The sequence below is a fragment of the Medicago sativa genome, chromosome 6 (genome assembly GCF_051527215.1).
Source record: "Medicago sativa cultivar Bolivia chromosome 6, Bolivia_mono, whole genome shotgun sequence".
Lineage (NCBI taxonomy): Eukaryota > Viridiplantae > Streptophyta > Magnoliopsida > Fabales > Fabaceae > Medicago > Medicago sativa.
In genome coordinates this window covers 96,866,772-96,880,924 of record NC_140754.1, presented here as the reverse complement: position 1 = coordinate 96,880,924, position 14,153 = coordinate 96,866,772, and the positions used below count along the sequence as shown (strand labels likewise).

The 14,153-nt window shown below is 30.5% G+C and overlaps 2 protein-coding genes and 2 long non-coding RNA genes across 15 annotated transcripts in view; 2 read left to right on the top strand and 2 right to left on the bottom strand.

Annotated features, from left to right (window-relative positions):
- LOC146918636 (uncharacterized) overlaps positions 1–3,694 on the bottom strand; it is a 38,921-nt gene extending 35,227 nt beyond the window's left edge. For 7 of the 11 annotated variants that reach the window (XR_015016293.1, XR_015016289.1, XR_015016290.1 and 4 more), the window contains exons 1-2: positions 3,027–3,167; positions 2,554–2,652 (exon numbers count right to left, since the gene is read on the bottom strand). Coding sequence is in view for 2 of the 11 variants with exons in the window: in XM_085720263.1 (XP_085576389.1) it covers positions 2,554–2,652; positions 3,027–3,035 (108 nt within the window). In the remaining 9 variants the exon portion in view is untranslated. Of the gene's footprint in view, positions 1–1,459; positions 2,198–2,553; positions 2,653–3,026; positions 3,348–3,530 lie in introns of those variants that run through there. The other 4 variants (XR_015016299.1, XR_015016294.1, XR_015016295.1 and 1 more) reach the window with 4 other exon arrangements.
- LOC146918635 (uncharacterized) overlaps positions 1–4,640 on the top strand; it is a 33,703-nt gene extending 29,063 nt beyond the window's left edge. Inside the window, exons 3-4 of the long non-coding RNA XR_015016301.1 lie at positions 2,696–4,285; positions 4,385–4,640. This is a non-coding gene — a long non-coding RNA (uncharacterized LOC146918635). The remainder of the gene's footprint in view (positions 1–2,695; positions 4,286–4,384) is intronic.
- Positions 4,641–6,641: 2,001 nt separating this feature from the next.
- Positions 6,642–11,412, bottom strand: LOC146918634 (NAP1-related protein 1-like). The gene is made up of 3 exons (XM_085720262.1): positions 9,387–11,412; positions 7,945–8,909; positions 6,642–7,479 (listed from the first exon to the last, which is right to left on the bottom strand). Exons 2-3 carry the CDS (start codon positions 8,020–8,022, stop codon positions 6,883–6,885), a joined length of 675 nt encoding a protein of 224 aa, XP_085576388.1. The 5' UTR covers positions 8,023–8,909; positions 9,387–11,412; the 3' UTR covers positions 6,642–6,882.
- On the top strand, positions 10,651–13,331 carry LOC146918633 (uncharacterized). 2 transcript variants are annotated; one of them, XR_015016308.1, is made up of 3 exons: positions 10,651–10,665; positions 12,232–12,934; positions 13,037–13,331. It is a non-coding gene; the product is annotated as an uncharacterized LOC146918633 (long non-coding RNA). The 2 variants fall into 2 exon arrangements; XR_015016307.1 differs by lacking the exon at positions 10,651–10,665 and adding an exon at positions 11,545–11,559.
- The last annotated feature ends 822 nt before the right edge of the window (positions 13,332–14,153 follow it).

Here is a 14,153-nt window from a genome sequence, read left to right as displayed (position 1 = left end):
CTATTTTCAATACAAATAACATATGTTACAAATAGATAAGAATAAATTTAAATATTAAAAAAATATAACAAACAAGATATGAATATATGTGTGTGTGTGTGTCTGGTTTTTTTTTTCCCTTTATCATTTAAAAATTGTATCAAACTAGATGAATATATTTATACTTACTTTTTTATTATTCCAATTATACCCTTAAATAATTTTTTCTATATTAAAGATTGTCGTTGGTGTCATTAAAAAAAATTTAGATTATATTTTTTTATTATATTGTGGGTGTCATTGAAATAGATAATCATGGTTAATTTGATTTGTTATAACTTAAAAACAACAAACATTTATATTTTTAGTTTTAATCAAAATCAAAATTTCATAAAAAATATCGTTCATAATTTTCAAATGTTAGTGTAATAAAAAGAGCGAAAAGACGGACACGTGAGTGCCCGTCTTTTCGCTAGTATTAAATAGAAAAAACAGTGCAACATGTGCCTGTGTTAAAATGGAAAAAGCAAGTGGGCTTTTGATTGGATATCGGGTCCAAGTTTATCATGTTTTGGAGATTATGGAATTGTTGGGAAACAAGCTACAACCGTGAGGGAAAACAACAACAAGTGAAGACATAGATTGATGAGTATTTTCTTTTGTCTTGATTGTTTATTATTATGGATATGATTAACTAATTTTATATTAATTAAGTTTTTTAGATATTTTAATTTGAATCATGTGATTGTATAAACTCTTTTTAATAAAATTATTATCCTAGTATTATTCGGTGTATCTGTTCTTAATACTTTCAATATGTTGATGAATGTATGAATTGATTTATATCATCAATTTACTGCTAGCCCTGCCTCTTGATTTAGATTTAGACATAGTATACTGTTTGATCTAACATGTCAGTCTAGGGATTAGGGTGTTGCAGCTTTAGAATATGGTTCTGATTCAAGGGATTGACCAGAGCTTTTTTGTTAATTTGTCGTAAAATTAAGAGAATAATTGTAGAGACTATGTGCAATTTACCAAATAGAAAGAATTAATTGATTCAAAAGACTTGATCACTTTAATCTCTCATGTTTTCCAAAACAAATTATTTTTATGTTATTTTCTGTTAAATCCCTATGGAGACAAACATATAAATCTTATTTCTTCGATGCATTTTTATTATACTTTGCTAAAAGTTTGTCAATCATAAAATTGAAATATGAATTATAATTCAACGGTAACAAATACACAACAATGCCACAGTAAAGAAAAATAGAATACGTCATATTGGATACCTTCATAAAATACTTTCATCATTTTACCAAACAGAGAACATTTTCACTAATGAATTTTTATTATTCTGACCAAAGTAAGCAATACATATAGATGATATATCAAGTAAAGAGTAATGATATGAAATGCTTCAATGACGGTGTGATTAACTTGTTCAAATAAGCATCAAAAGAAGATATCATCAAAATTAAAATATGTATAGCCGTTATCATAAAGTAAATTGTGAGTTCTATATTTTTTTTAATTGGTGTTTAATTTTCTTTATATATAAACCATTATTTACACTTGAATAGAAGGCAAGCGGGCAACAAGTTGCGCCGCTAGACCTTTTTGGATGACAAAACCAATCATCGTGAACACAACTTTCATGGACCTAGGAGACATGACATTGCTATGCATGACCTTTTGAACTCTATGTAGAAGGTCAACAACCTCTGGTGCTAGAAAACCAAAAGTGTCAAAAGCAAATTGTATAAAAGCATGCTTGTTTGACGTAACTTTTAGGGCTGCCTGTCCTACGGTAAAAGGTTTGACACCTAATCCCACAAGTGGTGAAACGCCAGTCAAGTCTACACAAGCATGTTTTCCACCTACCTATCCGTACAACATAACGTCCGCAGACCTGAGTGTTGATCTTCTATCTTGTGGGTCAGTTAGGAAGTACACAAGCTCCTCCTTCTTCACTGATATTCCCGCTCGTCTGAATATATCAAAAAGTACATCCCTAACAAAGTCATGTATGCACTTAAAGCCGGGAAGCTCCTTACATTGACCGACATACTCTCCCCAAAAGTATCTAGGCACGCCTTAAGACAAACAGGGCACACCTCATCAATAGGAAATAGTGGAATCATAAGGCGATATTTAAGAATAGTACGATACTCAACTGGTGACATATGCTGACCTAACCTATCAATCGAGACAGCTAGAAGAAAACCATCGTTAGTCACAATTTGCAATTTATAATAAATAGAAATAAATTAAACCACATAATAAAACAATACAGTAACAAACACGCAACAATGTAACATTAAATAAGAAAAGGAAAATGTTAACTTGTGCCCTTAAGGCACAAGTTTAGAAGCCAAAAGTAGAAACTTAATTTTGAAAATCGTGCATTCAATCTCTTAAAAGCATAAAAACTTATTTTTTCAATACAAGACAAATGTTTTAATTCTCCTTTTAGATCCTTAACTTGTGCCCTTAGGGCACAAGTTAACATGACCCATAAGAAAAATAGACCAAGAGAAAATGAAAACCAAGTTAAAACTTGCAAATTACCTTTTCGATTCTCTCTTGGAACACCCTTTCGATTTCCTCTCGTAACACCCTTTTGAATTCGTCTTTGATTCTCTCCATCTCCTCTTTGGTGTTCTTGCACTGATAAAAAACTTTCAACTTAGGTTATTTCAATTTTGTTGAGGTAAAAGCAACATGTTCATATATATAGGGAGAAAAACATTAATGTGGGATATATAGAAGCTATTCCTAACATATTTAATATTTATTGATATTCTGATAAAATGAAAAGTTGAATACTGAACATATTATTTTCATTTAGTTTAGTTGACATAAATCTATATCTATATAGAAGACATATTCAAATAGCTATCCTTTATTTTCAGCACAAGCAAATTTAGTTTTCTTGTTGTGGATATAAAGCATGCATAATCAGTGGCGGAGCTAGACAAAATTTTTTGGGATGGCCGCATCAAACTAAACTCAAATGAGTGTTGATGTAATATTGTTCCTACCTCAAACATCGTTGTCGAACAAGGGATAATTTTCTAAATGCATTTGATAAGGACCCCATTTTAGATACGCTCTTCGTATTGCATTCGTTTGATTTGGTGGATATTGTCAAATTAGAATACACTTTCCAGGATCACGTCCTAAAGAATTTTCAAAGTCATCTGGGTTTACTCTATTAAGCTTTGAAGGACGGTGCTCATTTTCTCCAATTATTGGGTTCAGGTTCGGATGAAGAAATTATAACTTCTTCATCTCTTTCGATATCATTGACCTTCCTCTTAAAAAAGGAATCAATTCTTCAACTCTTCGACGACTTAACTGTTCTGATGCAAAGAAACAAAAACAAATTTATCAAAATGATATATATAATATAACTCATAATTGCAGTTTGTATCTAGTAACAATACTTCTAACTGTGTTAAAGAAGTACTAAGACTTTCATAATTATAGTGCTAAGACTCTTAATGAAGCACTTTTAAAATAAATGGAATGGAGGAAGAAATCACATGCAGGGAAGAGAAAAGTTTACGTGTTTTATGGAAAAAGGGGCATGCATGATTGTAAGTTTTATGTTAAGGCAAGGGTAAAATAGTAATTTCCAGTAATTAATGGGTAGGCCATGACCAGCCCCTGTCCCCAAGTGGCTCCGCCACTGTGCATAATACAAATATTTTATTTACGTTATTATGAGGTAGTCGATGTATGGATCGGCTAGCATATAAGTTACTTTAGAGTCAATTTCGTACACTATTGAATAATAATAGTAAGTTTTAACGATCTTTTAATGAAGCATTCCTCATTTTAATTATGTTAATTTCACATATTTATTATGTGATAACTTATACCTTTGTGAATGTTTCAAATTGAATTTTTTATTAGATTCTATATTTAAACTCATTCTCGGGAAAGTGTGTCACATGTTCCAAATTTTATTTTATTTTTTGTTATTTTCCCTTTTCTATCTGGAAAGGGTAAATTAAAAATTATTTTCATATAAATGGAATTTCGTTATGTGACCTCCTATTTAATTTTGTCCAAGGGACAAGCATAACACTTCAATGTAGTTAAGAGATATTTTACTATGTCTTAATAAAAACAATTTAATTTGTATAAAGAAACCGTGTGCTTTATACATTATAAATTCATCAAATCCTCTTTTATTTGTTTCATGCAAAAGAGAAAAATATGGCTAAAGTCACTAAGTTTGTTTATATTACGATCCACTTTCTTTCACTATTTTTCATTGCAATGAACGTTGCTGGTAAGTCATCTTTCATTATTTTACAATTATTTTCTTTTCTTACCTAACCTTTTATCCCCTTAATTACTAACATTTTTGTTTTCTCTTTTATCATTACAGCAATTCCTGAATGTCATGCGGACTCTCATTGTGTAGCAAAAATTGACTGTGTGCTTCCTCAGAAACCGCAATGTAGGAATTACACATGTGTTTGTTATGATTCAAATAGATATCGCTGATGATAAAATGTTTCATGTTTAGGAATTACACATGTGTTTGTTATAATTCAAATAAATATCGCAAATGATAAAATGTTATGTGACATGTCATTTAACTAATGATTCGGCATTCAATAATTGAATTCGTTTTGTATTTATTTCCCTTTAATAATTTCAGATTTTGTGGTCTTTGATGATGGTAATTAAAATATACATTGCGCACTAAATAATATTATTTAGATTATCTTCTTTCTCTTCATTTTATAATAATATATTTTTTTTTTTTTGGGTACAAATATATTTATTGTTACTTTAGATAATTGTAGGATACAATGAAAGTCTTAAGTTAAATAAATATTAAATTAAACAAATTTTAGTATAATTTTTTTTTTTGGTCAGAACTTTTAGTATAATTTAAAATTATCAAAATTGATTCAATACAATTAATGGTATATAAACGATATATCCCCTAAAAAAAATACATAAACAATGTAACACAATTTGTTTCAAATAGCGAATATTTGTTTTTTATTATATTAAAACAGTTCATAAGGCTTGCACTAAAAGAATTCATGGCCATTTTTAATAAAAAAATCAGAGTAAAAATAATTTTCTTCTAAAAGCATTTTACAAAATGACAACCTGAATCAAGTATTATATTTTATTAATCGTTTTCGGGCCATGAGTTTTAAAATTCAATAATACACTTTGTAAAATAAATAAATAAATATGAAATTGTGTATAAGCATTGGTTTTCCATTTCAATATCATTTACACCAAATAACAAGTTTGGTTACGCGTCCAAATCACCAATCTCACATTTCGATGTCAATTTCACTGCAATGTTAATAAGCTACATATTTGAGTTTAGCCATAAAATCGGCATTTTATTTATTTTATGAAGATTGTGGACAATGCAGAAGAGGCAATTCTAACATTGTCTGAACACTTTTTGTGGTATTAAATATTCTACCACAATGACGTTGAAGTGATCTTGCTATTTTTTGGCATCACTTTTTTGTAGATACCAAAATTATTATTAAATGGAAGGGAAAATGATGTAAAATCATGAACAATATATCAATTTTTTTTTTTAAAACAATGATACGAATTGGAGATATTAAAAGGATTCTTCCTTCTGAATCTGTATGTGAGAAGCAGGAGTGATTCAACATGACAGCATAACAGTAAAAATCAAATATTTTACGTACTATACATGCAGGCCAATTTTAATATAAATAAATTTTGTAAGGACTAACTTGCGATGTGAAATTAACTACATTGTGATTTATAAGGTACTACAATTGTATGAATTACAACGATAAAAATCAGCAATACCGAAAAACTTAATGCACCTAAGCTACACAATCCAGAAAGCATTGAATGGACATAATAACCGAATCAAAAGTGGATTTGATAGATTGAAACCTGATCACCAAAATACCAACAGCATTGCACATTAAAGAAGTCCCTGCCACAAATGATTTTCCAACACACACCATGAACACAAACTCTCCTACGTCAACCAGAACAGACAGAAACACAGGCACAAATGCTAGAGTAAATATACAACAAGATATGCTACCAATTAGTACTCTTCAAGCTCTATTACAAACCAGTAGCAGCCCCTCCCGTACACGACAATACCAAACCATCCCAATGTTCCAATGCACCCTGGTTAAACTATGCAGAGGACCACTCCTGCTAGTAACCACACTTCAAATGACTTAATGATATCCTGCCAATTCTTCCGATTCACCATCCCTTGACTAGAAGCGCTGCTGATATTGCTAAATCAACTAAAATATCTGCAAAGCTGACTGTTAAAACTCAGACAATCAGTTCGCACTTTACAAAATCCAGCTACCACAAACAGTTCACCCTTGAATTAATCGCAGGTAAGTCTATCAACCCAAGACAAGCTCTTGGTACCGAACACCATTGAGAAATAGGATAATTAATGCTATTTGATTTAATTTTCATCCAGATACAAGACAATTTTTTTTACATCTTCCACTATATTTTCTACCCTCACTTCCTTTTTGCAAGAAGAGAGGAGACTTAATTAGAAATGCGATTGTAAAACGTGCTTGATAAAATCAGTCTCAATTATATATGTTATAGATAGATTATGGATTTTAACTATTTGATGCAATAAATGACCAAGAAACTAAAACATTATCTCATAAAAATGAAGTAGAGATAAAACAAGAAATTACTTTAAACGCAATAAATTTGATTAACTGGTTGGTTTTTCATCATACCCTAAAGATTGCTAACATAATCCTACAACCTTAAAACAAATAAATAAAACAAGGTAATGCTATGATAATGCATTTTACACTATTTATTTTCCTCTTCCTCCTCCTCCTCATCATCATCGTCATCAACTTGATAATCTTAATCTTCTTCATCATCATCGCCATCAACTTGACAATCTTCTCCATGCTCATCCCGACATGTTTCCATAATGTACTTTAATGGTGTAGTCCATAATTGGTTCCTTATTATATCAGCTACCTGATCAGGAATCTTCAATTCATGAAACCAATTAAAGAAACTCAAAGCATAACAACTACTTTCCTCTTGCACGAGCTGATCATCCTTCTTCGGACCAACTTCATTGGGCATACTTTTTCCCTCTTTCCATTGAATAGTTGTAGCCTTAACCTCTTTTAGTTCTCCTCCATCGAAGATAAGAGACTTTGCAATGCTTTGATTATCAAAATATGGATTGTCATTAAAGTTAAATGTGATGGAATAGCCTGTACTAACATCTTGATTATCTTCAACCTCAATAGAACTAAGATACTCATCGAAAATCTCGCGATCCTTGCTGTTCAAAAGGTTGACGAGGACCGGATGGGCAGTAAAAGCATGCAACCAAAATTTAGGAATTGACTTGAGAGTTTCCCTGCGCTTATCAGTTAGCACCTTCAATTTCTCACTACTTTTCTGCTCTATTCTCTTAAGTGCAATCTTCTCATCATTTTCAATCTAAAATCATATTTATCCTAGTTAAATAATAATAATAATAATAATAATAATAATAATAATAATAATAATAATAATAATAATAATAATAATAATAATAATAATAATAATAAAGAACTCTAAAAACACTCATGATATAACACATAAAAAAGAGGTCCATTTTTTTGTTAACTTTTTATTTTATTTTATGTTGAGTATTAGGGTTCACCAAAAAGAGTGGCTACATAGCCTTACACATGATAAGTGAGTGGAAAAGAAAACTAAATCATAATTTGCAATTCCTAATAGATAGAAACAAATTAAACCACATAATAAAGTACAGTAAGAAACACACAATGTAACATTGAAGAAGAAAAGTAGATTAAGTAAAAAAGAAAACCTGCAATTCTTAAAAAATAGGAAACAAATTGAACAACATCAATTAGTAAAGAAACAAACACACACCAATCTAACAGTAAAGAAAATTACCTTTGCGATTCTCTCTTGGAACACCCTTTCGATTTCCTCTCGTAACGCCCTTTCGAATTCCTCTTTGATTCTCTCCATCTCCTCTTTGATGTTCTTGCACTGATCAAAAACTTTCAACTTATGTTATTTCACTTCTGTTGAGGTAAAAAGAACACGTTCATATATATAGGGGAAAAACATTAATGTGGATAGAAGCTATTCTTAACAAATTATTTATTTATTTTTTGACAAAATGAAAAGTTGGACTCTGATTTCTGAATATATTATTTTCATTTAGTTTAGTTGACATAAAGTCTTTATAGAAGACATATTCAAATAGCTAGCCTTTATTTTCAGCAAAAGAAAATTTAATTTTCTTACTGTGGATATGTATTTGTTTCCTTTTCCATGCAAACAATATAAAGCATGCATAATAACTCTCTGCATTCCACACACAACAACATGCTAAAGAGCCTTTAATTCAAAATTTACTGTGCATGGCAATTTAATATTTCCGTATTCAGCTTCATCCAATTTATTATTTCTCATCTACTTTTTCCCTTTTTCCATTGTTGTTCTCAAAAAAATTAAAGAGACTGCAGGAAGGAACCATAACCAAACAAGCACGCCTCTTTTCTGCAGGCATGCAGAAATTTTTACATGTATATGAAAAATATAAATGATGATAACAAATGTTGCAACCTAAAACAAAATGATGTAGCCAACAAATTAATTCCAGCACCAAGATAACAATGAAATCATGAATCTTAAATCATTATAAATAATGTCATCAATTTTACAAACATTCATTCATACAATTCCAGGGCCCGAATACTCTTAGCTTCAAAAGGACATTCCAACTTGGGTGCTTGAAAGGGAGAGTTGTCAAAGGATTGTCATCAGAAGGTCCTTGAATAGCTTAACCTAATGTGTATCCGAGGGTAAGGGGCATAGGAACAGTAACGTCGTTTCCGACTTGCATTTCCCTGCATTAAAGATGGAATCGTCTGAGTTGCATGCTATCATACATAATGGAAAAAATATTATAATGAAAGACAAAAAATACCACTGACTTAACTCAAACTATAACTACTTTAGTCCTTTACATTTAGCATTCAATCTAACCATATTGTTAGACCCCTAAGAAATATTACACTAACAGACCTAAACAGTTCAACTGATCCCTTAGGACAGTTATTGTGCAATTTTGTAAAAAATATGGAAGTTTATAGTAGGTTAGTCAGTTTTTGGTTAATAAATTGAAAGGAAAGAAGAGATTCCAAGCTCTCAATTTGCTAGGGAAACCAAATATTGAACCATCCTTTTCACTTGAAACTTCTTATGATCAATTGTTGTATGTGTGTGTATGAAATTCTGTTGATACACTGACACAGAAGTTTTCTTACTACAAAGTTCTGTTTTTATTTTAAATTAACTCAGGATAAGATACCAATAACACACACCTTTGTTTGATAGGGCCGCAAAGTTTATAGCAGTCTGGAAATTCATGTAGTCTTGCATTCTCTCGAATGCTAAGAACTCTGTCTTGTTATGGTCAGAGACGATAGCATAAGTGGCATTAGTTTTTCGAAATATAATGTGCACAACTTAGAATAAGAACCTCGTTATGAGGTTCAGCCCTTGTTACAACAGTGGACACAATTGTCCCACCAACTTCAACTGAATGGCCGGTTGTTTTCAGCAGATACATAAGCACTTTGATATAGATGAAATAAATGGAAAACATGTTGACATAAAGTAGATGTGCATATATACATGCTTAGAGGAGGTCCTGAAAGTTTAATACCAAAGAGAAAACAAGATTAATACCAAAGGCTTCCCATATTTTAGCAACACACTTTCAACAGAGAGGTCCTGAAAGTTTGCCCCCTAACAAGGAAAGCAAGCACGTGCAAAATTTAAAAGGCCTGTGATCATACAGCATTCCACTTGGTGCACATTTGAGAGTCAGCGGAATAATTCACCATCTCTAGAAAGTAGAAATCGTAAGATTCAACACCAGTTCATGTTATTGCATCAAAGGAAGAAAAACAAACTTTCTTACCACATGAAATTTAACATGCAATGACCACATACACAATTTTAGTTATAAAATAAGAGCAAGAAAAAATGCAGTCCATATATCTGCAGCCAGTACATTTTAGCTGATATATAGATATAAACAAACTTTCTTACCACATGAAATTTAACATGCAACTCCATTTTAGCCTGAATAAGTGAGCCAGAACACTGAAATATGAAACATTTTAGCAGACATCTTTCGTTGCAATAACATTAGGGTACTAAAAAAGTAAACAACCAAAGAGTACTTGTTTTGCTATGTTTTGAAAAAAAAAAAACTAGAATTACATGACTCAAATAGAAAACATTGCAAATGTCCTAAAATCCATATGCAATTGTTCTAATAGTCCTCTATTTTGGATTAAAACTAAATAAAAATAACTGAAAAACATGCTAAGAATAACGTAAGATGTCCTATCATCAATAACAAAATCTATGTTTCTAGCACTCACGTGCGGCATGTGTCCCTTCGCGTGCGCATGTGAGGCAGGGAAAAACAGTTAAATATTGTTTTTTCGCTGCAGGTTTGGGAAAAAAGCCTAGTATTTCAACCCAAACCCAACTGAAAAGTTTCCAATAAATACATGAACTCTCATTAACAAATTCACATTCAAAACTTGGTGGTTCAAGAGGAAGGAAAACGCTAGGAGCATTAACAGAGTAGTCTTTCCTCAACCTCTGTTTTTAGTTACCATGAGTAACTAAACACCTATTGATTAGGGTTCTAAGATGAACTTCTATTTGTTTGTTGAATTTAATTAATTCAAGTCTTTCATTCAGTTATGTTTTGAGATCTATTTAATTTTTATATGCAAAATTAAGGCTTAATGCTTTCACAAATCCTAGGGAGTGTAACATACCTAGGAGATGAGATTGAACATAGAAATATGTTGTTGAAATATTTCTGGTCTAAGTTCTGAACGTTACATATAAACTTTATTCTTTTTCCCATAGTAAGATAAAGTTAGGCCTATCCATTTAATCTATTAGGAAAAAGTAAGGGTATGTGGCAAACTTCTAAAATTAATAGGCTTAGTGGTTCATTTAGATGACAATTTAGGAATACCAACTTCGTTTATGTGTTTCAATTACCTATGAGAGAGTAAGTATCCACCTTAATTAACTATCCAACAACATACAAATCTCCATAGGCTTGATGACCAGGTTTACCGTATCACACATATGATCTTAGGGTGATCAGAGGAGGAACTTGACATCTAGAGGGACGTTAGATCCCACTGAACTAACCACTAAATAAAACTATCATCTCAATAATGCTAATTGATGATAATTAATCAAAAAAGAAAATAGAGGGGATTCAATGAATCCTAATTGTCGCTAAAATTTGTAATCAAAACCATTAATTTTCTATAATTAACTCATCCGCGTTACGCAATAAAACAAAACTTACAATTCCGCCCTTTTTATTGCTCTGGTTTACTGTTTTCATAAGCTTAGCTAGTTGTCTCCTTGAAATGACAACTCTAGTAGAGACGATTTTAGTTACTACTTAATTACTTTAGAGTTGATTTCCTACACTACGATAAAACATTAGTAAGTTTTCTCGGTCTTTTAATGAAGCATTCCTCTTTTTGCTTATGTTAATTTAGCATGTTTATTATGTGATAAAATATATATGGAGCAACCTGACGACCTTGTATCACATAGTACACATATGATCTCAGGGTGATCAGAGGAACAACTTGATATATGGTGGAACGTTAGATCCCATCGAACTAACCACTTTAAGAAAACCCTTATCTCATACCTGATAACTAATGAGAATTAATCCAACAAAGAAATAAAGAGGATTTAATGAATCACAATTACCGCTAAAATCTGCAATCAAAACCTTTAATTTTCCACGATCAACTTAACTGTTTTGTGCAATCAAATCAAACTTGAAAACTCCCCCCATTTTATGTCTCTTATTTACTGTTTTAATAAGTTTCGGTAGTTGCCGAATTAAAACGACAATTTCCGTATAGATGATTTTACTTAATACTTTATTACTTGAAAACGGTTCGATGCACTTTAGGAATTTAGTCGTTAATGATTAGGTTGGATCTTACATTCTTTTGCATGATGTTGATCATTGATGTTTATATGTTGTTTATGGTTTATATTATGTATAAGTAATATTATTTACTCTACTAGTTTTACTTTCTTGGATATGATTTCTCACTTCATATGTTTTCATGTGGATCCTTACTCATTGTTGTGTAGTTAGATGAAAAGATGGAAACATTTGAAGAGGAGTTTAAGTTACAGAGTTATCTAAATTTTCACACTCCATGGATATTTTATTTACGTTATTATGAGGCAGTAGATGAAAATATATTTTATTTACTTTAGAGTTGATTTCGTACACTATGATAAAACAATAGTAAGTTTTCTAGATCTTTTAATGAAGCATTCATCTTTTTGCTCATGTTAATTTATCATGTTTACTATGTGATAACTTATCTGTTTGTGAATGTTTCAAATTGAAATTTTTTTTCTTGTATTTTTTATTAGATTCTATATTAAACTATTTCTCGGTAAAGTGTGTCACATGTCCCCAAATTGTATTTTATTTTTGTAATTAATTTTCCTTTTTCTATCTCGAAGGGGTTAACTAAAAATTATTTCATATAAATGGAATTTTTGCATGTGACCTCCTGACTAATTTTATCAAAGGGACAAACATAACACTTCAATGTAGTTAAGAGACACCTCTTCAAAATGTAGTTAAGAGACATTTTACTAAGTTTTATAACAACTATTTAATTTGTATAAAGATACCGTGTGCTTTATACATTATAAATTTATCAAATTCTTTTTTATTTGTTTCATGCAAAAGGGAAAAATATGGCTAAAATCACTAAGTTTGTTTATATTGCGATCCACTTCCTTTCACTATTTTTCATTGCAAAGAACGATGCCGTCGGTAAGTCATTGTTTATTATTTTACAATTTTATTCTTTACTTATTACCTCACCTTTTATACCTTTAATTAGTAACATTTATATCTTTTCTTTTCTCATTACAGCAATTTTTTGTCGCGAGGACTCTCATTGTGTAACAAAAATTAAGTGTGTGCTTCCTCGGAAACCGCAATGTAGGTATGAAGCATGTGGATGTTATGATTCAAATAAGTTTCGTTGATGATAAAATGTTCCATGTGTAGGAATGACATATGTGTTTGTTATAATTCAAATAAATATAGCTGATGACAAAATGTTACATGGCATGTCATTTTCCTTTACTAATTATTCAGCATTCAATAATTGAATTTCTTTTGTATTTATTTTTCTTTAATAATTCATAGATTTTGCGCTCTTTAATGATGGTAATTAAATTCCTTAATAAAATGATGGTAATTAAAATAAACATTGCACACTAAATGATGGTAATTAAATTCCTTCATAATAATATACTTACAGTTACTTTAGATAATTATAGGATACAATCAAATACTTAAGTTAAATAAATAATCAACTGAACAAATTTTAGTATAATTTGTTGAAATTTCCCTCAAAAAAAAATTTTTAGTATAATTTAATACTTTCAAAATTGATTCAATACAATAAACAATACATAAACGACATATCCCCTAAAAAAGTACATAAATGATATATATATATATATATATATATATATATATATATATATATATATATATATACACACACACACAATGTAACACACAATTTTTTCAAATAGCGAATATGATTTTTTTTTTATTTTAATACAGCTCATAAGGCTTTCACTAAAAGAATCCATGGTCATTTTTAATATAAAATCAGAGAAAAATACTTTTATGTCGAAATTGTTTTACGAAATGACGACCTGAATCAAATATAATACACTTTGTAAAAAAACAATATGAAATACTGTATAAGCATTCATTTTCCATTGCAATATCATTTACAACTAATGGCATGTTTGGATGCGCATCCAAATTACCAATCTCACTTTTTGATGTCGATTTCAACGCAATTTTAATAAGCTACATATTTGAGCTTCACACTAAACGCACGGCTGCATTCACACCACCGCTGAACCATTTCTTACCGTCTCTTTTTGCTTATTTTGTTTCATAAGAGGTCGCATAGAATTTTCTAGAATAAAATTAATAAGTTAAAGAGATATAGTTTGCCTAATAT

Coding starts and splice junctions, on each gene's coding strand:
- LOC146918634 (XM_085720262.1), bottom strand. CDS start 8,022: ATGGAGAGAATCAAAGAGGAATTCGAAAGGGCGTTACGAGAGGAAATC. Junction 7,480..7,944: donor TCCAAGAGAGAATCGCAAAG/GTAATTTTCTTT, acceptor ATATGATTTTAG/ATTGAAAATGATGAGAAGAT.